Below are 26,068 nucleotides of genomic sequence, written 5' to 3' on the forward strand. Positions count from 1 at the left end.
TTTAGGATTCATTCAGCACTTTAAGTATTACACCTGCTGTATAATTATCCCTCCCTGATAACTTGATATTGCTTTGCACCTTGGCCTGGATCTTTTGACCCAAATCGGGATTTTAATATTATTGTCTATATTGACTTTTATGACTGTTTTTAATCATGTTGAAGTTTTACTGCTCAGTTTAATGTTTTATCTGATTTGTGCTGTCGTGTCTGGGCATGGCCCCATGTAAGCCGCCCCGAGTCCCTCCGGGGAGATGGGGCGGGATATAAGAATAAAATTATTATTATTATTATTATTATAGCCTCCAAGATCAGATGTACTTTGCATAAAATAAAGCAGTTTGCATACTTGGAGCAAATTTGTAAAGGACTCCTTGTCTGAGGAATCTTGGTGATCTACCAGGACATTTCCCCATATTGGAAGGCACTTACTTTTTTCTCTTTCAGGTCATCATTATGCAGCAATAGAATAACATGGATGGACATGCATTGCATTTTAAAATGGTGTCCATTTTACTGTGCCAAATACACGGCATAGTAAAATGGTGTCCCTTACATAAAATGGCAAAACCAAGGCTTGCTTTTTGGATAAAAAAAAAATTTCAAGTTATGGATAATTCTATCCATGGGCACAGGATCATTGGATCTGAAGGGCCAAGTGTATTCCATTCACAACTGGGGGAAATTGTGGGGTATCTATATATGGATAAATAAATAATGCTGGAGATACTGAATCTATTTTAGGTTTAGGGTTAAAGACATGGAAGAAGGGCTCTTTTAAAGTTTTGGATAAAACTTTGAATAGATTACTGACACTACTGACATGGAAGCCACTAGGTGCCACTGAACACTCAGTCTTCATCTAGAGCAGGCCTGCACAACCTGTGGCTCTCCAGGTTTTTTGGGACTCCAACTCCCAGAAGCCATGGACAGCTTGTCCAGTGCTCAGGAATTCTGGGTGCTGACATCCAAAACACCTGGAGGACCACAGTTTGTGCAAACCAGGTTTAGCGATTGCACTGACTTAAATGGTTTATTTTGCACTTCATTCTGCATCTTTCCTTTTTACAACAGGGCAGCTAGAATTTATCACTGTTTTTCCATAGTTTTGAAAAATTGTATGTGTTTGTGTGTATATATATGTTTTGATATCCCAGATTGTGAACAATATTCTGTTAATAGATGATAAAGAAATAAGAAATTGGTGATTACCAAATTTAATAATATCTGCATACCCATGTGTTCACTTTACAAGATTCACGTGGTTGTGTGACTACTTGTTTTTGTATTAACCCAAGACACCCTTGCATCCCAAATAATGCATAGAATTGAGGGTGTTTCCCATCTATGATTTTGGCCACCACAAGAAAAGAAATATTTTGCAGCATAGATTCCCTCTCCCAGAGGACACTCTCTTTATAAAGCCAAACTTTGTGGGTACTATGCCATGGCAATTTGGAGAATGAAGATGTCAGCAAGGAGATATCTCATCATGTGACATTGGATGGTACCTATAAAGGTATTATTTTTATATCTTAATGGTAGTTTTGTATCTATGATTACCTATAGTGAAATATAGCTAAGCATTTTACGAGTAATCTCATAATACACTAAAGGACTAAATTAGAGGTCAGAATAATCTGCAACTCCAGAAATTGATGGACCGCATGCCCCAATATTCCTCATCAAAGGCTATACTGGTGATAGGGCTACTAGGACAATGGGAGGGCCAAACAATTCCCACAATGAGGGTCAATCCTAGTAGTAGTACTAATTAGCATACTTGTTGTGATCAATGGGACCTACATGAATAATGATTAAAAAGTTTTTTTTGTTGTAATGGTCTCACTCCAGAAGCGACTCAAGTTGCTCCTGACACGAAAAAAAAAATGGAACTAACACTGGATTGAATCAATAGTTCCAATATGATAATCCTTCCTTATTTCTGTTTCTTTCTCTTTCTCTCTCTATTATTTGCTTGCACACAGTTTTCATTCTAAATTGAGATAATCCGTTCTACATTGGACAGAAATTATCTTCACTTTGGAAACCTTTCTCCCATCTTCCTAGCCGTGTAGAATATATGCATATTTCATCAATGATAAAGGACAGTCATTCTGCACATGCTCATATATACAGGAAAAAAGGAGCAATATACAGACTCAATGTAAACCTCGTTCACACATGTACACCTTTCCCGTTTTCCTTCACCGCCTCCTCCCAACAATTTTTCCATTTCTTTGGACTACTGTGTGCAGTAGATATTAAGCAACTTGCTGAGAATATTGTGGGACTTGAAGGCAAAAAATAGCCAAGCGGGAGCTGAATAGTTTGGCAGAAACCTTGTACTTTCCTGTTGTGATGGGATGTTGTATAGCACAAGAGAAATAAAGTAGGATTTCCCAGGCATTCGTCACTAGTTTGGAGCATAAGACTCATTTTGGAATTTTTTGAGAATACAACCCTTCAAACAGAGGAACAGAAGCACTTTGCTGGGCCCATAATTGATTTTTCCACATGAATGGGCCCTCTCCTTTATCCTTCCCACATGCTGTTACACAGACACAAACTCTTGTTTCTGAATAGGTTGCTCATTATGTACCCCGGCTCTCACATAAAAGCGCTATTGAGACACTGCAGAATTGCTTGAGCCCTTTTATTCCATGGAAGGGGACACTGTTTAGGAGTTTAACTGTTTAACAGGTAGAGCATTTATATCAGAAAAAGCCTCTGCTGTACCTTCTCCCACACTTTGCGATAACCTTCCTTATCACAAGTTGGGCCAAATGCTGACGCCAACTCCATTTCCAAAGAATGGCTGAGACATATTTAAAACTTTACCACTCTTTGAATCCAGTTGTAAAAGCATCAGGATTAATACCAATTCAGTTCTTCACAATTATTCCATAGCTCTTTTTGCTGGTTGTGCAAAATTCTTACAACACAACAGCCAGATCAAATCCAATTCATTTTTGAAACACATTTCTAAAACGGTATTTGTTTAACAGCATTCATCTGGAGGTACATAATTTCCATGATAGTATGTTGGATCTTCCTCAAGTCTTTCTCCAATGCCTGGTACACAACAGGACATTGTAATGAACCTATGAAAACTATGGTACATGGAAATTGGGCCGAGCTCAATTGTTATGTTCCATCTCCTAGTTATTCCTGCTTGCTGCTTTAATTTAATTGCAACTGCACAGCAGGAATGTAGGAGAGCTAGCATTTCTGTTTGAAGAAGAGGTGGGGACTGATGAATGGTGTTAAGTGAGTTAGAAGAAATCATTTGTGGAAAGGAAAAAAAAATAACCACCTGCCCTTCACACGTATGTAAAATAGGGAACATGTTTCCTAATCTGAGAACAGCCTAGCAGGATGGGAGTGCCTCTTACACGTTTAGTGCATATTCATTTAAATATTTTTGTGTGGGTGCATCTAATAAATAAAAAACAAAACTTTATTTGTATCTCGTCCCATCTCCCCGAGGAGACTTGGAGCAGCTGCACTGTAAAATTAATGCAGTTTGATACCATTTTACCTGCTATGGCTCAATGCTATGGAACCATGGAAGTTGTAGCTTGGAGAGTCTCTAGCCTTCTTTGGCAGAGAAGGCTAAAGACCCTGTAAAACTACTATGCCCATGATTCCATTGCATTGAGCCATGGCAGTTCAAGTGGTACCAATCTGCATGAATTCAACAGTGTAGATGCAACCTGGGTATGCTCTTCATCACATGTATCACCAATATCACTGTATCATGGGAAGGCAGTAGGAAAAGAGGAAATCAGCAGGATTGATTCAATGGAGGTCTGCACCTCTTGGAAGTAAGGCATTTTTGAATAGTTGTGCACTCATGTAGATAGCAGTTCTTGGCCTTTGGGCACCCAGTGGAGACAAATCAACACATAACAGTTTAATCAATGAACCACATGATTTCCATTCCATTTTTGCCAAAAGTACAAATAATCTGCAAATGTGTATCATCTGCAATTTGAAATAAATGTGTTTTAAAACTAAGTTTTGATAAGAGTTATAGAGATTTTTCTTCTTTTTAATTCAGATAGTTTCTGTTGGTGGGTAGGATTATCAAGATTACTAGGATATGGATGTGTATAAATGTATTTGAAGCTCCTTTAAAATCATTTTCAATATAACCTGAATATTAAGATTTTTGTAGTGGAGAATCTTCCACTCATGAATCTTTTAAATGGGGGAATGAGCCCTCAATAACTACTTAAAGTTGACTTGACTGCAAATAACAACTACCTCTAAATTTGTTTCTAGCTAAATGTGAAATATTCATATAAATTTTGCTTCAGGGTCATACTTCTAGGGAGAAATATGTATTACAGACAACCAGCAACCAAAGCTTAGACAAACAGAAATCTAATGGCTTGGGAGTCTTTGAATGAATCTTGCCTTTGTCTTCTGCTTTGGAAAAGAGCATGTGTGTGTTTGCATGGGTATACGTTTAAGAATATTTCCGGTGAATACGTCGTCACTTGTTTGCAGTTAACATTACAGAATGTGAATCTGATATCTTTTCTTGAACAGTATCCAAAACCATTACAAAGCAGCCAGGGAATTTCCACCTGCCAGAAATGATTTAGATGTTAAGACAATTTAATAATGATAATCCTTCCATGTAGTGGGGAGGAACGAATGCAAAATGTGTACATCAGTCTTTTCCCTTTTTTATACAGAAAATTCAAACAGTTGCATACAGATTTTTTTTTGCCAAAAGACATACAGCTGTGATTCATCTAATGAAGGAAAATATTTTCTACGTTGAGGCAAGAAAAGGAAACTAGACTGAAGCATCATGTGGAGTTATTGTAGTTGGTAAAATTAAGTTTTTTCTAGTTTGATATACAAATTGCAGTTGCTAGTAATGGTCCTTTAGCACTCTATCCCACCTGCCTTCAAAAGTTTTTGCCTCTCCTTAGATACAAAACAAGGTTCAGCACTTGCTCAAAAGGGAGTTTTTGTGGACATCCGCAAATCTGCTTTTGGAAGGGGTTCATATTCTGGATGAAATAAACCTTTGCTTATTTGGTTCTCATGCACAACAATGAATCATTTCATCAGTTTTCACTTTGCTATGTGAGAATATAAGGGGGTTTGTTCAATTTTCAATCACTGTTTGTGCTTTATGACACATTTCAGGAAAATCTCTTTATATAAAATCACATATACTTCCCTGGGTGGGTGAAGGGGTGAATAGAAGTATTATTTTTGTGCACTAAGCAATGGGCTGTGATTTTTTTTTATTGGTTTGTGCATAAAATATACTGTAAACCACATATTTCTATATAAATATATTTTTGTATAAAGAGATTTTTCTGAAAAAGTCTTGAACTGTGGAGGATCCTCAGAGCTGTTACCTGTTTTCTCACTGGAATGCCTGAGGATTGTCACCTTTTCTTCATTGAGGATATGAATATTAGCAATTATTTTTAAAACATTCCTAATTCCCACTTCTCTGGCAAATAATGCAAAAAATTATATCATGGGGTTGAATTCATGCAGATTGACAGACACCACTGTAACTGCTATGACTCAATGCTATGGAATTATGGGAGCTGAAGTCTGGTGAGGCACCAGTACTCTTTGCAGAGAAGGTTAAAGACTTTGTAAAACTACAACTTCCATGAGTCCATAGCAATTAAAGTGCTATCAGACTGCATCAGTTCTGAAGCACAGATGCACCCATGGAGATACCTATTTCTCGGGGCTCATATTCCACTTCATTTTGCTTAGTAGGGCAGAAGCAGAGAGGAGTCCTTTCAATGTAGCAATATCCATGTTGTTTCCATCTGCAGAAATCTTCGCTCAGCTACAAATCCACAGGGTTCTGAGATCTTCTGGAGCAGTTCTCTGTTCCCATCATTCCTACAGATATAGGCCCAGAGACAGATGAAAGGCCCTCTCTCCATCCCAACTGCAACTGCCTTGGCTTCAGAGGGAGAGAGGACAAGGCAGCAACTGCTGGATTTCCCTCCTTCCCAACATTGGGCAGAGGGTTGTATCTTTCCTTATCTGCTCTCGAGGCAAGGAAGGAAACCCTGTTTGTAGGCTGGATTGCAAGGAGGAGACGACAGCTGAAGCCTGCAGATCAGTGAAGGCAAGGGCCAGGGATAGCTCCATCATCACTGGCTCATTGTGAGGAAGCAAGAGAAGGGAAGGGAGCATGTGTGCGCTCTTGTCTGGCTGGGCCAGTGGAAGAGGAGCACTCTGAACCCAAGTGCCAACAAGAGCCAGGGCTCTGTTTGGGACGAAGGAGAAGGGGAGGGCCAGCAGGAGAAGGGTGTGTGTGGAAACTATGCCTTTGGGGCCCCTTCCTCAACAGATACATTGCATCAACTCAGGTTTTCTGTGAAAGACCCCCACAGACCACTTTTCAATTTCTTGAAGACCACCTGTGATCCCTGGAGCACTGGTTGGGAACCACTGATCTACTGGATCCAACTCCTGTACTTTTAATGGTAGTGTGGGAAAACTTCAGTAGGTGTTGCTTGTTGTGAAACAAGGTAACAAGCAACACTTGCTGAAATTCCTTCTTTTATTCAACTATTAAAAGCGTAATGTCTGTCTCCAGTTTCCACCCTACCAGCCCTACTCTAGTGAGAATACATGAGAGGGCATTCTTAGTGGCTACTCCCAAGTTTGGAATCTTCTACTTATAGTGAAGTTAGCCCTCCTTGCTAGGGAGAAATTATTTACAATTTCTACAATGTTGTAATTTATAATTTGATTCCTTTCAAACTCTTGGATAATAACATTTTAATTTAATCTTGCTTTAAGTTTCTGTAAGCCACCTTGGACCACAGCCTGGGAGAAAAAGAGTGTGTGCATTTAATAAACATACAATGTTTGAAGGGGGAACAAGAAATAAATCTAACAAATGTATAAATGAAACACAGACCTCATTTATAGAGCACACAACATACATGTCAGCAATATTGTTCCTTTCCCGTTTCAGTACTTACAAGGGTAACATTTAGACCTGGCTTGAACTTCATGGGAACCAGTGGAACTCACTTCATAGCAGAAATCTCTAAGATTAGAGTCAATGTAGGTTGTTACTGGGTGCCTTCAAGTTATTTCAATGTATGGGGATCCTAAGGCAAATCTATCATGGGGCTTTCTTGGCACAATTTATCTATAGGTTTTTCTTTAACCCTTCTTTGAGGCTGCAAGAGTATGACTTATCCAAGGTGACCCAGTGGGTTTCATAACCAAGTGATGATTCAAACCCTGGTCTCCAAAGTCCAATACTCATGCCACTACACCATACAGACTCCTATGTGGTTAGAGAACTCAAAAATATTGTTTAGTATATGTCTTGTAACCACCACTGCTGGAAGCCCATTATCATTACAGCAGAAACATCACACAGTTCAAAAAGAATAATGTAAAACTATTTTTTTTATTGAAAATACACCTACAAAGTAATATTTCTTAGGCCACACTGGGTGCACCCAGCTGCCAGCCCAGAAAGGGCACAGAAAAGAGATTGTTCTATCGTACCTGATTTTTGTAAGAAACAGAGTTAGTGTAAAAAATACATGTAATTTAAAAAGCTGACATATTTTAACACATTTTTTTCCTTATGCTGATGTTATGGAAGGGCCATCTTTTACATGAAATCTTTGTGGCGTATTTCCAGAAATGATATCCAATCAAAACACACATGTAATTAAAAAGTTACTCCATAAGCTCTAATATTAACCTCTGTACACACATACTTGAATACAGTATCTCTATAAAAATATCTCTAGTTACATATCAGAAGATGCCTGTTTGTCATCTAGGTTTCCTGTTAGCACAAATAAGAAATGAGTAAGGGAAAAAAGAGCATCCATTATTGCATTCAGTCAGAGATGACTTAAGAACTTTGCATTGTATAAAGCATCCCTGATTCCTGAATACGTACACTGAGTTAACGGCTATTCACTTTCAGTAAGAAAATGATCAAGGAGAAGCTAAGAGAGTAATGAGATTTGCTATTGACACAGTTGGCCTTATCACTCCAAAGGGAAGACCTGCCTACGTCCAGCATTCTGATACTTTCATAACAGCATTAATATTCCCACTTCACATTTTTAAGGGTGCAGGTCTCCAGAGCTTATTCACAACTCACACTTTTCAACAGATCCTTGGGACACATCTGAACTTCACAATTACTGCACTTTGATACCATGGTTCCTTCCTATGGAATCCTGGAATTTGTAGTTTGGTTGTGGACTTGGAACTCTCTTCTGTAGTTCAGAAGAGGAAATGATAATTTTCTAGAGGAGAATTCTCCCACTAAACTACAAATTTCAGAAATCCATAGGATGTTAAGTTTACAGTTTACATGGCATTAACTGGTGTGGATATAGCACTGCATGTTTTCAGAAAGCTCTTGATAGTTACACTATTTATTGGGTAGCCTGTTCTCATGTATCACCAATTTAGCAACTTCCTGAATAAAAAATGGAAGTCTTAGACCAAGGAAGAAACCACCCATTGATAGATTCCTCCACATTCTTTGGAATGGGGTACCACATGCCATGGAATGGAGCCCACCTTATCTTCCGTTCTCATGACCTCAATTTTCTGAAGTTAGGTACTATATTCCCAAAATATGAAAGTAACATGGTGGAGGGACTGGGACTCCTGAGTTTGGAAATGCTACCCTTTTGATTTTACCTCCCAGAATCCAGGCCCCTTCCACGCTGCTTCTATAACCCAGGATTTGATTCCAAATTATGTGCTTAACCTGAATTACCTGGCAGTGGAGACTCATATAATCCAGTTTAAAGCAGATACTCTGGGATCAGATCCTGGGATATAGGGCAGTGTAGAAGGGGTCCTAGTTAAGGATTTGGGGGAATGGATGCTTTGGAGACTCTGGGAAGATGTAATTTTTGGACTATAATTTTGAGAAACCCCAGCCATTGGTTTCAATTTTCTAATATGCTACTGACAACACACCTACTCTTGGTGATCGAGATTTTGTTAGAATAGACAACTGGGTGGTAGCATGGAAATGTTTTTTAAAAAAAATAAAAATATTTTAAAAAGCACATGCAGCAAAAAATGTCGCCTTTTAAAAAGAAATCTATAGGGAACAAAGCAAGCCAAATTAGTTTGAAGATCACCCTTCTTGAAAGCTTTTTCCTGTGCTAAGCAATTCAAATGTGGCAGTGGAACTGTTATTGAACCCTGTCAGATGCTCTGTACATTCTGCTGCCTACCATTCATCCGTATATTCTTGTTAAATTTGTGGCAGAGATTTTCAAAGAAGTATCTTGTTAGATAGGCAGGGATGAAGATAGACAGACATTTTAATTGTGCATAAGTGGCTTGACCTCACAGTGGATGAGTTTGCATTTATGCTGAACAATAACACAGCCCTCTGTGCTTTAGTAGAAAGAAGCCTGTGCAAAGCCATGGCCTCATTCTCATTAGTCAATTGTGCGATAAGTGAACAACAAACACTGTGGGGTTTTTCAGGCTTGTTTCACCAACCAAAGTGTATTTTAAGCTACAGTTCCTGTTCTGTATATAGCAACAAGTTAGGAATCTGCTAAAGCAAAGGTTTATTCCTTCTTCTGTATCACACACAAATTATGATTTAGTGTTAGATGCAGATATATCCAGTGTCTGCCTTGAAAATTAACTGGATGGAAACAGAATAAATGTGCCTTTTTAAAAAGTGCATTTCCAACTCTCTGGAATGGCTGTCTTCACCTTTAGGTGGCCAAATGTAATGTACTTGTTGCAGTAGTAGAGTTTAAAAACTCAGATCTAAGATTTAAACTGGCATACTACATTCTTCTTTCCAGAGATAGCAATATTCACAGTACCCTGACTAAGCTACAATTTACAAGATTCACTGGAGCAGCCACAACATTTAAATGGGTATACATGAACAGCGGAGAGAAACACTCTTAAAATGTGATTTAGGATACCAATTTGCAGCAAACATTAAATTGTCTTTTAAAGTCATTCAATGTGTAGCTAATACAGATCTCTATGGCCCACCTACACAATTTGTAACCCATGAGGAAGCTGACCACCGGCGCTCACTAGCTGTGCGTTATAGTCTGTCTGATGCTGGTGCTTGTCAATTCTCTTGTTCTGTTGCCTGGCAGGCAGCAAAAGCAAGCCATTTTATCAGCTTCTGATACCTGGCTACATTCAACACTTGGTGGGTTCCAGCTTGTGCAGGTGGTTTGATAATTTCCAAAGGGGAATGGGTGCCCAGTAGCTATTTTCAAAGCCTACACTGATGTGGTAACTACAGTTTTTCATAGCCCTCACAGTAGCAAAGGCTTGAAGATACAGTTCCTTTTCCAAAGTGCATGTGTATATATTTATATATATACATATATTAGATCTCTGATCCTGGAAAGACTCTGTGCATAGGTTATCGGTATTTGTGTTAAATAGTAGTATTGTTGTCCAAAGAGGAGCATAACATTACACAGAGATAATTGTAGGTTCATGATCTAGGAAGTCAATGGGACTTGAAGGTGCAAAGTATCAGGAAATTAAGAAGATTTTCCTGATCCAAAAATATCCCATTGGGTGTAAATGAAAACAAGGTATGTCCTTTTTTACTTATGGTAATAAAAGTGAGTTGTGAAGAGTATTTAATTCTCAATAATAATAATAATAACAATCTTCATCAGTATTCCTATTTTTACTGCTCTTATAACAATAAAATAAGGAAAGGATATTTTTTTTAAATGAATTTGCTTCTCACTTCTCTGGGCAATAGCATTAGGTTTAAAAACAGCTTTGCACTGCAATTCTATACAAGTCTACTTTGAATGAGGATATACAACCATTTCATTGAATATAATGCATACTCTCAGATAAGAGGCTGCAGCCTTAGTGGTGTTAAAAATATGTAAGAGTCATTTAAACCAATAAAACCTTTCAGGATTTCTTCTCTGTGTTGCTTTTAAGCTTCTATTAATGCAATCACATTTTCAGGACTAAAAAACATGTACACTTGAAAATTCTTGATAATCTGATTTAAAATATTGTGTATTCTTCAAGCATATCTCACCACACAACTGTGTGATGCCTCCCTCTCTCCTTTCTTTCTTTCTTTCTTTCTTTCTTTCTTTCTTTCTTTCTTTCTTTCTTTCTTTCTTTCTTTCTTTCTTTCTTTCTTTCTTTCTTTCATGGGGGACAATTACATACTTCAATCATACTAATGTAGACTAAAGGCATAGCTAGACATGGCAAGAAATGTAGTTGCTGCCATTCCATTTCTCTTCCTTCTGCATAACATCTAGGCAAACACAACATCTGACCTGGTGTCATGTCTGTTCCTCTCCTCTTGCTTCAACAGCTGTGGGAGAAGAATAAGGCACATACAAAAATGACATCACACTTTAATATTGTGCATACCTAGTGTTACAAAAAGGAAGAGCCAAAGAGCCCTTATTCGTGACACAGCTCCATGTCTCTTATGTCTAGGCAACCCCTATATCTTTTCAGTGCTCTGTTTGGATAGAGAATGAAAAAGAAGGACAAATAGACAAGATACAGAAAGGACTGGATAAAGTGTACACTTCCCACGTAATCCGGCGTGATTTGTCTCGGGTCTTCTGCCTTACATCTTGGTTTCACTGTCTAAGGGCTTTTCGTTCTCATTCTCTTGTGAGATCAGCTGGTAAGGCTTCTTCATTTCGTTCTCTTCTATCACAGAATTACCCATCTCGGCATCCTTACTCCGCAACTCATGCCGTGATAAATGTTCTACAATCCCTGCACCAATGGAGTCTCCCAGGACGTTGGTAGTGGTGCGTAGACGGTCCCTATGGAAAACATTGCAATTTCAATAAATAAGGATGCTGAAACTGTAATTGTTAAATTGCTAACGATTCAAAAGGAATTGACACATTACATCAGTGGTCCTCAACCTGTGGGTCCCCAGGTGTTTTGGCCTACAACTCCCAGAAATCCTAGCCAGTTTACCATCTGTTAGGATTTCTGGGAGTTGAAAGCCAAAACATCTAGGGACCCACAGTTTGAGAACCACTGCATTACATGTTCATATTCATTTCCTTCATACAAAGATATTAGGAAAAGATCATGTTCTGGAAAACAATACAGACAGCCCTCCACATTTGCTGTGGTCAAGGGCAAAGGATCTCCACAAAAGTGAATAACCCAGAATAAAGACATTGCTGTTTTTTAACCTGACAGAAAACCTCTTTAGGAATTTCTAGGTCTTCCAGAATTGCTCTATAGTCAACTTCTATTGGAACCTGACCACAAAATTGTATTTGAGGGGCCTGGCAGTTCCTAGAGTAGTGTTCTCTAGATATCTCTATGTCGTCCAGCATGACTAAAGGAAGTTGATCAGAGTCTATGAATAACTAAGCAAATCTAAAGAACTTCAGTAGATATGGTAAATCAGAATATTTCTTGCTTAAGAAAATACTATGACAATGGTTCTCAACCTGGGGTCCCCAGATGTTTTTGGCCAACAACTCCCAAAAATCCCATCCGGTTTACCAGCTGTTAGGATTTCTGGGAGTTGAAGGACAAAAACATCTGGGGACCCTAGGTTGAGAACCACTGCCCTATGACATTCATGGGATCAACAAGTGACTTGAAGGCACATGCACATGTTGCATGTTTAGCTTTTGTTTAATTGTGTTTTCACTTTTATTCACCAGACTTCTAGCTTTATCTTGTTTTAGCTCTTTTCTAAGCTCCTTGGGTCCAATGCTGAGAGAAAGGTGATATAAAAATATCTGCTGTTGAAGGCTTTCATGGCCCGAATCACAGGGTTTTTGTGTGTTTTCTGGGCTGTATGTCCATGTTTCAGAAGTATTCTCTCTTCACCCACATCTATGGCAGGCATCCTCAGAGGTTGTGAGGTATATTGGAAAAACTAAGCAAGGGAGGTTTATAAATCTGTGGAAGGTCCAGGGTGGGAGAAAGAACTCTTGTCTGTTGGAGGCCAGTGTGAATGTTGTAATTAATCACTTTGATTAGCATTAATGGCCTTGCAAGCTTCATGTAAATTCTAGAATTAGACATGTTTAGGGGGTTCCACATGCTACCACATCTATTGCTGACTCCACTAACATTGTTCAGAGATACCTGAAGTAACTAAGTAATTTCTGGCTTCTTTAAATTTATGACTTGCGGCTAAAATGATCCTTGTTTAAGAGGAGAACAATATCCATGAAAACATTTCTAATTTTCAGTTTAAAAAAAAAAAAAGGAAAGTGGGAGTGATGGAGAGGCCCAGGGTGTTTTTTTGGTAGCATCTTGACCACATGCCGCATGATTTCTCTCCTTCTCCATTATAATGTCATGGACACGGATGGCTCAAGCAAGTAAATAAACCTCTGTGGAGCTGTATGCTTTGGAAGGATCTGGTGCATCATTTACTTGCTTCGATGGCCCGAAAATGTGTTGCATAGTGGAATTTTGTTGATGCCATGGATTGTAAAAAGCATAATATAGGAAACCTACCAGCCACATAGATATGCAAACAAACTATTGTATATGTTACATGTACAGTAGAGTCTCATTTATCCAAGCTAAACGGGCTGGCAGAAGCTTGGATAAGCGAATATCTTGGATAATAAGGAGGGATTAAGGAAAAGCCTATTAAACATCAAATTAGGTTATGATTTTACAAATTAAGCACCAAAACATCATGTTTTACAACAAATTTGACAGAAAAAGCAGTTCAATACGCAGTAATGTTATGTTGTAATTACTGTATTTATGAATTTAGCACCAAAATATCACGATATATTGAAAACATTGACTACAAAAATGGCTTGGATAATCCAGAAACTTGGATAAGCGAAGCTTAGATAAGTGAGACTCTACTGTATTTAATTCCGTCTCCCTCTAAGGACAGGTGAATACCAGCTTCTATTCATTTTCTCTATCACAGTAATCATATCAGAAGCGAACCGAGGGTACAGTTGTAATGTATTTAAAACACAAACAAAGTTTAAAAACTTGGCATTATACTAAATGTCTTTTGACCAGTAGCTGGCCACTTGGAGTGCCTCTGGTGTTGTCATTAGAAAGTCCTCCACTGGGCATGTGACAGGGCTCAAACTGCATTGTAATAGGTGATCTGAGGTTTGCTCTTCTCAACACTCACATGTCATGGACTCAACTTTGTAGCCCCATTTCTTAAGGTTGGTTCTGCATCTTGTGGTGCTACAGTGCGTCCTGTTCATACTAACTAATGAGATACGGCACTACAGAATGTATTGGTAATGAGGAAAAGTTATTCAGTGGTTTTCCTAGATGTGCAGAAGACATTATGAGACCCTTCATGGCTCATGGGTCCTACATAATTATAGTGCTATGATTCCACTTTAATTGCTATGGATGAAGTTTAAAAAAGCTTGGGTTTTATAGTTTGGTGAAATACTGAAGCTCTCTGGCCGGGAATTGCAAATATCTCTCCCTAGATTACAAACCTTAGGATTTCAGTAAGGTAGAACCATGGTAACTACTACTATAACTGTGTACTTTAAAAAGGCTTCAAGTAATCTTTCTGAACAGTGAACCATACATGTTTCTTTTGTCTACAAAATAATAATATCCCAAATTTTTTACAAGCGAACACTGTGAATTCTTTTAGAGAAATACAAAATATTATAGGGTGATAAACAACAATGAATTGCAACATCAGTTTTCATATGCATCTGTATCCTGTTTCAATTTATAATATGTCTTCCTGCGGTTTCCATGAGAAATACTCACAAAAACCAATCCACGGCAATGATGAGAGTGATATCATCTGTAGGCAAACCGACAGATGTCAATACAATCACCATAGTGACCAAACCAGCCTGAGGAATCCCTGCTGCACCAATGCTGGCAGCTGTAGCTGTGATGCTGGAAAAAAAGAGACACGGAATCCATCACGTTAGTTTTTAAAAATGTTTTTCAGATATCCAGGCACTCTAATAATCTTTTGGGTTTTAGAGAATTGGTGACCTGAAGCTAAATCATGCCTGAATTCACTAGAAGTTTTCGCAGTCTTTGACTCTTATGGGGAAAAAGTGGTACATTAGCTAGATAAATCATGGGCCATAGCTCTATTGTTTTTTTCCTAATAGACAATGCAATGTTACTAAACCAAATGTATCATCCATTAAGCCCGTTTCTTTGCAAATACAGGAGCAATCTGTTATGCAGAACAGCTATAGAGCATTTCAGACACATTTAAAAAAAATCTGAAATCCCCCCCAAGAAAGAAAGAAATCAATCAGAAAGCAGGATTTCATATTATATTGACTGAATTGTAGCTAATATGCAATTGTAATGTATTCCCTGAAATCCATGCATTAGCTGGCTTTTAATTAAATAATTGTAATGAAATTCATATATTACCAAAACTGAAATAGAAGTTTCTGTTTGCGACATTAGATGCTAAAAAAACCCTTTAGTAGTGGCAGGGTTCTCACTGTTGCTGTTGCTGTGTGCTTTCAAGTTCTAATATTTTGGAGATCCTGAGGTGACTCTATAATGGGGTTTTCTTAGCAACATAAAATAATGTTGTTGTTGTTGTTGTTGTTGTTGTTTTTGTTGTTTGCCTTAAAGTCATTTCCAAACTTTGGCAATCCTAAGGTGAAGCTATCACAAGGTTATTGGCAAAATTTGTTCAGCGGGATTTTGCTTTTTGCCTGAGATAATATGACTTCCCTCAGGTCACTAAGAGAGTTTCCATGGCTGAGTGCAAATCTAGTCCTGGTCTCCAGAACTATAAACCAATGAACTACTATACCACACTGGCTCTCACTGGATCTCCACTGGGCAGTTCATGTGCCTGCAGAGGCATGTATACACATATTAAAATTAACTATTGTGCTTGGATATCTGGTATGTCCATATCCAGAATTTGACCAGGGTAGGCCTGAATGGGAATGTACTGAAATCCCATCTCTCAGAACTGCCCCTCATTGTGTTATTGTGCATATTTTTGTATGCATACTGGGCATTTGTGTGTGAACTAGGGTTTGTTTGGATTCAACGGTTCTCATGAAAGTTGCCTGATAACTTGTAGTGAGAAGAAGTGTGCTTTCTCTCAAGATTTCACACCTCTATAAAGCTGTGGGAGCATCTCAGAGAAAGAAAGTAAGATCTTTGTATTTGGGAGAGGATACTTTCCTGGCCAGACCACGGTTACGTAAAATTGTGAGTACAACCAATTGGCATTAAATAACCTGATTTCTGGTCCCAGGCATCTTTTTTGGGATTTGCTAGGTCCTCCATTGCACTTTTTATTTCAATGGGAACATACTATAAAATTGCTTAGAGAATTGACCAAATTCCTAAAGAGACTATTTCCCCCCAGGCCTGAGTCAATGAACTGCAGATATGGACTCAGTGATTACAGAGTTTTAGGCCCATCTACACAGACACTATAATCTGGTTTGAGAAGCTGGTTTGAGGTCTTGAATCTACAAAATATTCACCCCCAGTGCAACCTCCAACATGCATCCAATCAGAAACTGTGTTTAAAAACCCAACAAAAATTCTGGTTCATGCCATAAATGCACTGAAGTAGATTACTATATAACAGTGCAGTGCTGCAAAGCAAAAAAAAGCATCCAGAGCACTTGTTGGGTTAAAGTTGCCGGCAGATTCCAGATAAACAGCTTGGAGGGAAGGTAAACAAATGCCCCCCCCCCCCCCCCGGCAAGGAAAGGGCAACATTCCATAGGAATCCTAAATTGCTCTCTATTGCCTGGCTTTTCTGCAGAGAAACACTGTTTTCAACCAGCGCATTTTGTGGAGGAACAATTAAAAAAATAATCCTGGGTTTGGCTGGATCTGGATGGAGGTTTGTGGATTGCATGGGAGCTTGCAGTTGGTTCTTGTGGTGCCTGTGTAGGCACTCTGGAGCAAACTGGCTCTTTCTGATCCACATCTTGAATTAAAGTAAATGGTTGCATGAAAACACCCTTAGTGTACGCACAAAACATCCACATTTTAAAATGTGAATGTGGGCAATTTTTAATGGGCAGAATTGAAAAAATACATACAAACACTCTTTAGTCAATGTCGATGAGTGTGTAAATAAAGCACGTTTTATTTATAATCACGAACATGTCAATATGGAATCGCATCCCTGAAACCGCACAACACAAAGAAAGATGGGAAGAAAATGTCCATGAAACTAAAGAAAGAAAAGCAGCAAAATCAAGACTACTGCATCTGTTAAGGAATCTCTCTTTATGTTGAGGGATATATCTAATTCCTTATTTGAATTTACAAGTTGCAGTTAATACACGAATGTAAAGACACACATATACAGCATTTACAAACCTGATTGTGAGAATCTGCCCAAAGTTTAGATCCATATTATTAACCTGAGCGATGAAAATTGCAGCCAGCGCCTCATATAGAGCTGTCCCATCCATGTTAATGGTCGCACCAACAGGGAGCACAAATCTCGTAATGCGTTTATCCACTCCATTATTCTCTTCCAAACACTTAAATGTGATCGGTAAGGTGGCAGAACTAAAATCCAAAGGAAGAAACCATGAAAAATATTGTGTCTCAATACTGGATATGCAATGCTTCAGATATGGATGATGGCTGAACATATGTTATTAACAACAACAGAAAATTTTGCATCTGTGAATGAAGTATTGTAAACAAACACAATGGAAAGAAATTCCCTGTCAGGTTTTTCAGTGGAATTAGTTCACACACATCAAGCATAAACCATATTTGCACTTAATGCAAAATGAAAAGTCTATCCAAATATGAATACTGTCTACATTAGGGATTGGGACTATTGACATTTCGGTGGCCATTTTTTATGCCGAGATTCCTCTATAAACTGAATGGCCTACTGAAAAATATAACAAAAAACTCAGATATGGACAGAAATCTACTCTTGGTTTCCAAAAATATTTTTTTTAATGCTAAACAATTCAGGGATCCCTTACAACCTACCTTGTTTCCCCAAAGATAAGACAGTGTCTTATATTAATTTTTCCTTCCAAAGATGTACTAGGTCTTATTTTCAGGGGATGTCTTATTTTTTCATGAATAATTATTCACATTTATTGTTGAACAAAAAATGAACATTTATTATATACTGTACAGTAGTTGTCATCACAAATCAGCATAACCAGGCAAACTGTGAATCCTGTCAATAATTTTTTGTAACTACCATTATTTCCATGTACAACAATCTATGGTACGTACATTGACCAATCCTGCATGCTCTGATGTTCTGTTTGGTGGGCATGCTTCCAAACAAAAACTTTGCTAGGTCTTACTTTCAGGGGAGGCCTTATATTTAGCAATCCAGTAAAAGCTCTACTAGAGCTTATTTTCAGGGGATGTCTTATTTTCAGGGAAACGGGTTTTTAAAAAGAAAACTATAGAACCTAGAGGCTTCTGGAAGCATCAATTTTTTTCTTTTGGCTAGAAAAAGTCAGTCTAGAGATTCTGAAGGGGTCAAGGCAACAAAGGGCGCACCTACACTGTTGAATGAATGCAGATTGATTCAACTTTAACTGCATGACTTAATTCTATGGAATCGTTGGAGACGTAGTCTAGTGAAGCTTCATTATTATCTGGCAGCGAGAGCAAAATATTTTGTCAAATGACAACTCCCATGATTCCATAACATTGATCCATAACAGTTAAAGTGGTGTCAAACTGAATTAATTCCACAGCTTAAAATGTAAAGGTTTCCCGTTGACATTAAGTCTAGTCGTGTCCGACTCTGGGGGTGGTACTCATCTCCATTTCTAAGCCAAAGAACTGCCATTGTCTATAGACATTTCCTAGGTCATGTGGCCAGCATGATTGCATGGAGTGCTGTTACCTTTCCGCTGGAGCGGTACCTATTGATCTACTCACATTTGAATGTTTTCAAACTACTAGGTTGGCAGAAGATGGGGCTAATAACGGGGGCTCACCCCGCTCAGTGGATTCAAACCACCAACCTTTTGGACAGCAAGTTCTGCAGCTCAGCAGTTTCACCCGCTGTGCCACTACAACCCCTCCACAGCTTAGATGTGCCTAAAAACATCCTTGGGGACTGTAGAGTAACACTTTACCTGCCTCTGGTCTAAACTCTCTTTATTGCTTTCACTGATATGGGAAATCAGACATGTACAGTATATTTTTGTAAACGGTGAACTGTATTCATGCCCAGCTGTGAAATGATAAAATTATACAGACCTATGCTCATCAAGTAAAATTATACCGAAAGCAGTGGTTCTCAATCTGTGGGTCCCTAGATGTTTTGGCCGTCAACTCCAAGAAATCCTAACAGCTGGTAAACTGGCTGGGATTTCTGGGAGTTGTAGGCCAAAACACCTGCGGTCCCACAGGTTGAGAACCACTGACCTAAAATCAAACTTGACTTGGTTGCAAATATCTGTACCTTGATGATGTTCCCAAGGCTGTGATGAGAGCCTGAAGTAATCCTCCAATAAAGACCCAAGGGTTCTTTCGAGTAATTAAGAAATAGATCAAGGGGAGAACAACAATAGCATGGATGAGCAAGCCAATGATAACTGTGACAGTATACATGGCAAGCTGGCCTCCAATCACACCCATATCTTCCATTTCAACAATTTTCCCAGCAATCAAAAACAAGATACCAAGTGGTGCATACCTACAAACAAATGACAGAGTTAACACTATATTATACAAACATCCAATTACAATCCTATTCTTTGTAGGATTTATGTACTATGTAATACATTCTTTTTCTTTTGTACTCAAAAATTTTTTATACAAATGCTACCATTTGAAACACAAGAATCTATTTTCTACATTCCCAGAACTGGAAAAGGGTTACTTTTTTTTGGACTAAAGCTGCTAGAATCTCCCATTTAACATGCTTAGGAGTCATGCTGTCTGGCAGACTCTAAAAGCTTTGGTCCAGAAAACCCCACTTTTTTCCAAAGTCTGATTCACTGCCTTGACAGCCTTAAGACTGTGAAGCAGTCCATAAATATCTCAGTCAGTCAATCAATCAATCAATCGATTAATTTACTAACTAGTAAGTCCAACTGAATGCAGTGGAACTTATTTTCAAGTAAACAAGCATTCGTGTCAAACTGCAGTAATTCTACAGAATGGAGCCAGCCTTAGTGTAGAACAAATGGATAATTTTGGATGCACTGCAACTCCTTTGCATTTAATTTCTGTTCCAGGTTCAGGAAGTGGACAATTTGCAGTGTCCAGTGAAACTCAAAAGCTCTCCTCAAGCAATCAGGTTAAATTTTATATAAGCGATCTATCCCCTACATGTGACCAGGTGAGTAGAGAGACCAAGAGGTGACAGCAAGGAAAGCAAGTGGCCCCACTCACTTTTTGTTATTTCCTTGCTCACTTTTTGATAACACATTAGAATTACAGCCCGAGTGAAGAAACATTTCTAAGTTTTGCTTTAAAGGCCAAGACCCAACTCAACTTTTAAAATTTTTGATTTAAACTTTTCTAACAAAGTTTTCCAAACGCTGCTACTAGTGGTATATCTTCTTTAATTACTGGGCACATCTCCCCCTTCCCTTTTCCCTTTCCAATCAGGTTTAATTTCAGCTCTTTGGTGTTTCCTACTACCCACCTAATTTATCTAATCATATGTTTCTGTCTATACTGGAATCTTCCAAATATTCCCACCCAGGAGATCCCTAAAAATGCCTATTTCGGTGAGTCCAAAAGGATCACAGCTGAACACATCTCTACTGTTCCCTTGGTCTCCACCATCATGGGAATAATGTGTGGTGTGATGGGGCCTCCACATTGAAAAGGTGAGTTGGGTCAATGGAACAGAATTTGGATTTCCATAATGACCACCTAAAGGTAGCTGTTATGACGGAATCTTCATTGTAACTTACTAACAGAATGCCTGCCTAAGCCTCTTTCTATTCATTTAAGTATAAAGGGGATGCCAAAATTCATGCCACATAAGCAATTCAGATTGGAGGCTATTGCATGAAAATTTGTGAACCTCTGAGAAAATATTACTTTACTTAGGAATGTTCAGAGGCCATATATCATCTGAGTAACAAAGTGCTTAGTAGAAAATAGATGCAACTTGAACATTTATACAATATATTGCCCACAGCGGTATGTTTCAGTTTCCTCCGGTTAGCTCAAGGTGATATTGCATCACTACTTTCCTTCATGGTTTATCCTCATGAACTTGTGTCATAGGTTGGGATGAAAGACAACTTGACTTGCCTAAGGTTGAATTTCATGGCTGAGCAGGGATTTGAACCTAGACCTTTCAAGTCCTGGTTCAGTGTCCCAACGATTACATCAGCATCCAGCCATCAATTAACACAAACTAGTTGGAGATGAGAGAGGGATGTTGGCCCCACCAATCTGGCAAGAAACAAACAAACTTGGATCACTACTGAGGAGGAGTGGAGTTGAAGAGATGCCAGAAATAGCAGAGGATGTAACTGAAGGGAGTACAGTGCATTGTGGGAGGGAGAGATGAGCAGGAATCCCACTGTGCCACCACCAACAGGGCCAGGGATTTTCCAAGAATAAGCTGTTTGAGGTAGAATAACAAATAGTGACTCCGGCTTCCCAAAGTGATGTACATAGTGATGTACCAACTACAGTCAAATTATTGTGGCACAGGAAACCAAACATCCTTGCTCCCATCTCTAGCAGGGGAAAATACAATACAGTGTGACCTCCATGTCCATGGGACCAATATCTGTGGTTTCTACTCTAGACATTTGCTAGGTCCTCCAGCATCAATCTACGGTATTCTTGAGCAAGAAGTCCTTCATTTCAATAGGGTTTGCTGCCACCCAAAGCCCAAGAATGTATTTCTGTGAATACAGGGGTCACACTGTAGTAACAAACTATCAATTTGTTTCCCTCTCCATGGGAATATGCCAAATCTGTCTGATTCCTCATTCTGCCTAAAGATAGGACCGGTCCTGAGCACACTACTCAGTTTTGTCAGAAAAACTGGAAGTTTTTCTTAGTCTCCTGAGGTGGGAGCTCTGAGCGGCCACAGGCAGTAGGTCAGCAACATCTCCAACTTACCACATGATTAGTGCAACCAGCCGCATGATAGCCTCATTAAGGCTATCAAAAAACTCTCTCAGCGCCCGTCCCTGCTCCCTCATGTTCCCAATCACCAGTCCAAAGCTGATTGAGAACACTACCAGTCCAAGTGCATTCACTCCATTGACAGCCCCAGGAACAGGGATCATTTCCCTTTTCAGCAGAGTGAGGTTTTCCATTGCTTCTGAAACATTGTTGATAATGCCATTGAGGAGAGATGTTTCATTTGAATTGTATGTCACTCTAGGAATCCGTTCCTCATAATTGGTTTTGAACTGTCAAGAGATGAGGGAAAAGACATGTATTATACTTCTATCTTCTTTAGTTGCAAGTGTCAGAAGATCTGCTTGAACATTTCAGGAGCAAGACAGAAGGAATCCAAATGTTTCTGCTTTCTTCTAGTCTAATTTTGATATGCATTTTGTGCAATTGCCTTTTCTCTGCACTCTGTCATTTCTCTAACAACAATAGTAAATACCACTACTGTTGTGGAGTGCCAATATTGCCCTTATTTTGACAGCAAGTTAAAACTTGGTTGTCCTGCCAAGAATCTTGAGTCAGCTAAGATCACAGCGTGGTGTTCAATTTTTGAGATGGCATGTTTTATCTTAGACCCGTTTATGCTCTACAGTTCAATTTGACTCATGCATTTTCACTATGTGAAAACACTATGTGTCCACAGAAAAATATTTATGCCATCTAAATGTGCCAATGTATTTTTATTTCCACACTGGTGATCATATATGGTAGCCTTTGCCTCAAACCTATGGAATATTGAGATTAGGGAAGGATATTTAGAATTAGAACTCAAATTCCTCACCAAAATATAACGCATTGGATTCCACAAGATGGAATGATGGTAGTTCAAATGGAATTACATAGTGTGAAAGGGTCTCTACATTGGACCAAACTCCACAACAGTCTCCATTATGTAGTACAACCTTTTATCAATTTTATGACAAACTACTGGCTTTTTAGTTGAAAAGAACAGTGCACAATTACCTGTTTAAAGCAGGCTTCTACCAGATTTGGAGGAAACATATTTCTGTGAAGAAAAAAGGTGATCATTTGAGACATATTAGCAATTCTATACCATAACTGCAGGACAAAATGGAAGAGAAAAGAATTCATTTCTATACTACAGCAAGTTAAAAGTGGTGCATATTTTAGGTTTATAGAGCAGAGTTAAGCTTTTTTTAAAAGGAATTTTGAGATACAATGCATACTTCAGGGTGATCAAACACCACTGAATTCCATAGCATTTATGTCACTAATTCAAACCCCATTGAGATCTATATTCGCCTTCAATGCAGGATTCAGCTGCATGGTCACGATTCTTGGGAAGATAGATAGCTTCTTTACAGTTTGTCATATTTCTTATCCATCTGATCATCATCATCATCATTATTTATTTTGACTGTCAGCAGCTTTTCAGGATCACAGGCATCTGCCTTTACCATTATGTTATCTGACTGCATAAACAGGAAATGCATGAACTTGGAACTTTCTACAGGTTTCCTAACCCTGTGATATATTTTCAGAGGTATATTACATTAAATTCAACACAAAATCCCCTCAAATTTAAAAACAAAATTAGTATTGGGATTTAGCTATATACCAAATAGGTCTACTTAATTGCTGTGAGTTTTTTGGGCTGCATAGCCATGTTCTAGAAATGTTTTGCCCACATCTATGGTTGTGAGGTCTGTTGGAAACTTGGCAAGTGGGGTTTATATATCTGTGGAAAGTCCAGGGTGGGAAAAAGGATTCATGTCATAGATGTGGGCGAAACGTCAGGAAAGAATGCTTCTGGAACATGACCATACAGCCTGGAAAACTCACAGCAACCCAGTGATTCCAGCCATGAAAGCCTTCAACAACACAGGTCATCAGAAAGACAAATCAATCATGAATGATTTTAATGATTACTGGACTAAAACTGAGACATATAATACACCACTTGGAAATCTATATCCTCATTATGAAAGACCACGCGAATTCAGAATTCACAGTCCATGTATGGACCCACCACCAAGGACAATAAGACTCAGCCACAAGTGATAGCCTATGATGACCATGCAATAATTTGGCAGCTAATCAAATGAATCTTAACAAAATTTCTCCTCCAGAATTTCTCCAAAATTTCTCTACCAGGAAATATGGTACTTTATCTTGATTAGCCTGCAGAGATATACAGTCTAAGGTGTCTTTCACACAGCTGTATAAAATCCACATTGACCTGGATTATATGGCAGTGTGGACCCAGATAACCCAGTTCAAAGCAGATACTGTGGATTATCTGCCTTGATATTCTGGGTTATATGGTTGTATGGAAGGGCCCTAAATCTTTCTTGGTCAGTGAATAGATATGTGACATGAATCTCATATTAAAATTATTTCTTCCACTGGTTCAGAATATAACATAATCGACAATATAATAGCAACATAAAATCATATCTATCAAATTACAATTGATTGGAGATTGGCAGTAATTTGTTATAAATAAGTGTGCAAGATATAGCATTTTATGTGCGAAAGTGAGTTAACTTACCATGATATTGCTTTTTTTAAAAAATGAAAAAAAGAGTAAAACCAGTAATATTTACTCAATATTCCTAAAACAATGCTCTTGGGGCATCATTTTGCAGGACTTTTGGCTTTAAAAAAAAAAGCTTGCAGAGCAGGGGACTGGACTGAATGTCCCTTGTGGTCTCTTTCAACTCTATGAGTTGAACTCTATATATTTGAATCTATATCTTTATATCTATATCTATAATATTATATTAAAAGGTAACACATTAATAATGTGATAGTAAGAGATTATTCTTCAACTAGAGACTAATGTTAACAAGCTACCATTTGAATTAATCAGTCAAACCGACCCACAAGCTGTCAACTACTCATTATTTTTTAAAACAATACCCCTGACCCACTACATTCTGAAACAAAAGATATATAGTAGGAGTAGAAATCACATAACCCACAAGACTGAAAGTCACAGTATTCCTCACTATTTGCTATTCTGGCTAAAGATGATGTGAGCTGCATTACAACAACAACTGGAGGAGATACACAATTCCCATGTCTCATTAATAAAACACATGATTTAATACAAAGGTGTGTATAGGGTTAATAATGAAACCTATACACAAGGGAGGGGAACCCTTGTATCTTTCCAAATGTTGACCCCTTTTTATCATTGGGTGTTGTAGATAAGGTTTGAAGACAACTTCAGTCAAGAACACCTGGAAGGCCATCTGTCTCCCAGTCCTTCTATATGACAAATCCCCCAAAGGCTACTAGTCTACCCATTTTGAAAACAGGTTTGCTATTTCCCTACATTTTCATGCTGACAAACTGAGGGAGGCAAGGCACTTTTCAATAGCCAGTGTAGAGACTCACACTAATAGCATCTCAGCAAACCTTTTACTTTCCCAAATGTCTTCTGTTAGAGACGACGATGAGACTTCTATAGTGTGTCTTCTTGGCCTAAATAACCTAAAGTTACCAAATCCCTTCTGATCTTGGAAGCTAAACTAGGTTAGTCCTAGTTAGTTAGCACTTGGATGGGAGACTGTCAACCAGTATCAGGTGATATAGATTAATTTGCATCACCTAAGGTGTTTTGTCTTTATATTACAAAAATGTATATGTAAATATTAGTATGATGATTAATACATTGTAGTTAAATGTATTTAGTTAAACTGATTTTATTTCTTTGTGTGCGGATAGCAGGGAGAGGGGTTGATTGGTCTTGATGGTCCATGGTGTATCAATTTTTTGCCTTGGTGGTCCGCAGTCTCTTAAATGTTGGGAACCACTGTGCTAGAGGAAAGGCTTTCTTCTTCTTTCTTCTGTGAGTAGCAGAGAAACTGAGCAGGCATGTAAGGGAATAACAGATAGGTCTGACGTTTCTTTGTCAGGCTGCTTAATTATTTAGAGTATTTATACCCTGCTCTTCTGCCACAAGGATTCTCAGACAGACTGACAAATTGTTA

At 38.4% G+C, this 26,068-nt stretch overlaps 1 protein-coding gene across 1 annotated transcript in view; it reads right to left on the reverse strand.

Moving 5' to 3' along the window:
- Positions 1-7,412: 7,412 nt before the first annotated feature.
- The window catches only part of slc1a3 (solute carrier family 1 member 3), a 79,170-nt gene continuing 60,514 nt past the window's right edge, over positions 7,413-26,068 (reverse strand). Inside the window, exons 5-10 of the mRNA XM_003224253.4 lie at positions 23,073-23,115; positions 22,050-22,345; positions 19,414-19,647; positions 17,331-17,525; positions 14,760-14,894; positions 7,413-11,824 (exon numbers count right to left, since the gene is read on the reverse strand). Coding sequence (XP_003224301.1) covers positions 11,620-11,824; positions 14,760-14,894; positions 17,331-17,525; positions 19,414-19,647; positions 22,050-22,345; positions 23,073-23,115 — 1,108 coding nt within the window. The 3' untranslated portion in view covers positions 7,413-11,619. The remainder of the gene's footprint in view (positions 11,825-14,759; positions 14,895-17,330; positions 17,526-19,413; positions 19,648-22,049; positions 22,346-23,072; positions 23,116-26,068) is intronic.

This window comes from Anolis carolinensis, chromosome 2 (assembly GCF_035594765.1).
Source record: "Anolis carolinensis isolate JA03-04 chromosome 2, rAnoCar3.1.pri, whole genome shotgun sequence".
Classification (NCBI taxonomy): domain Eukaryota; kingdom Metazoa; phylum Chordata; class Lepidosauria; order Squamata; family Dactyloidae; genus Anolis; species Anolis carolinensis.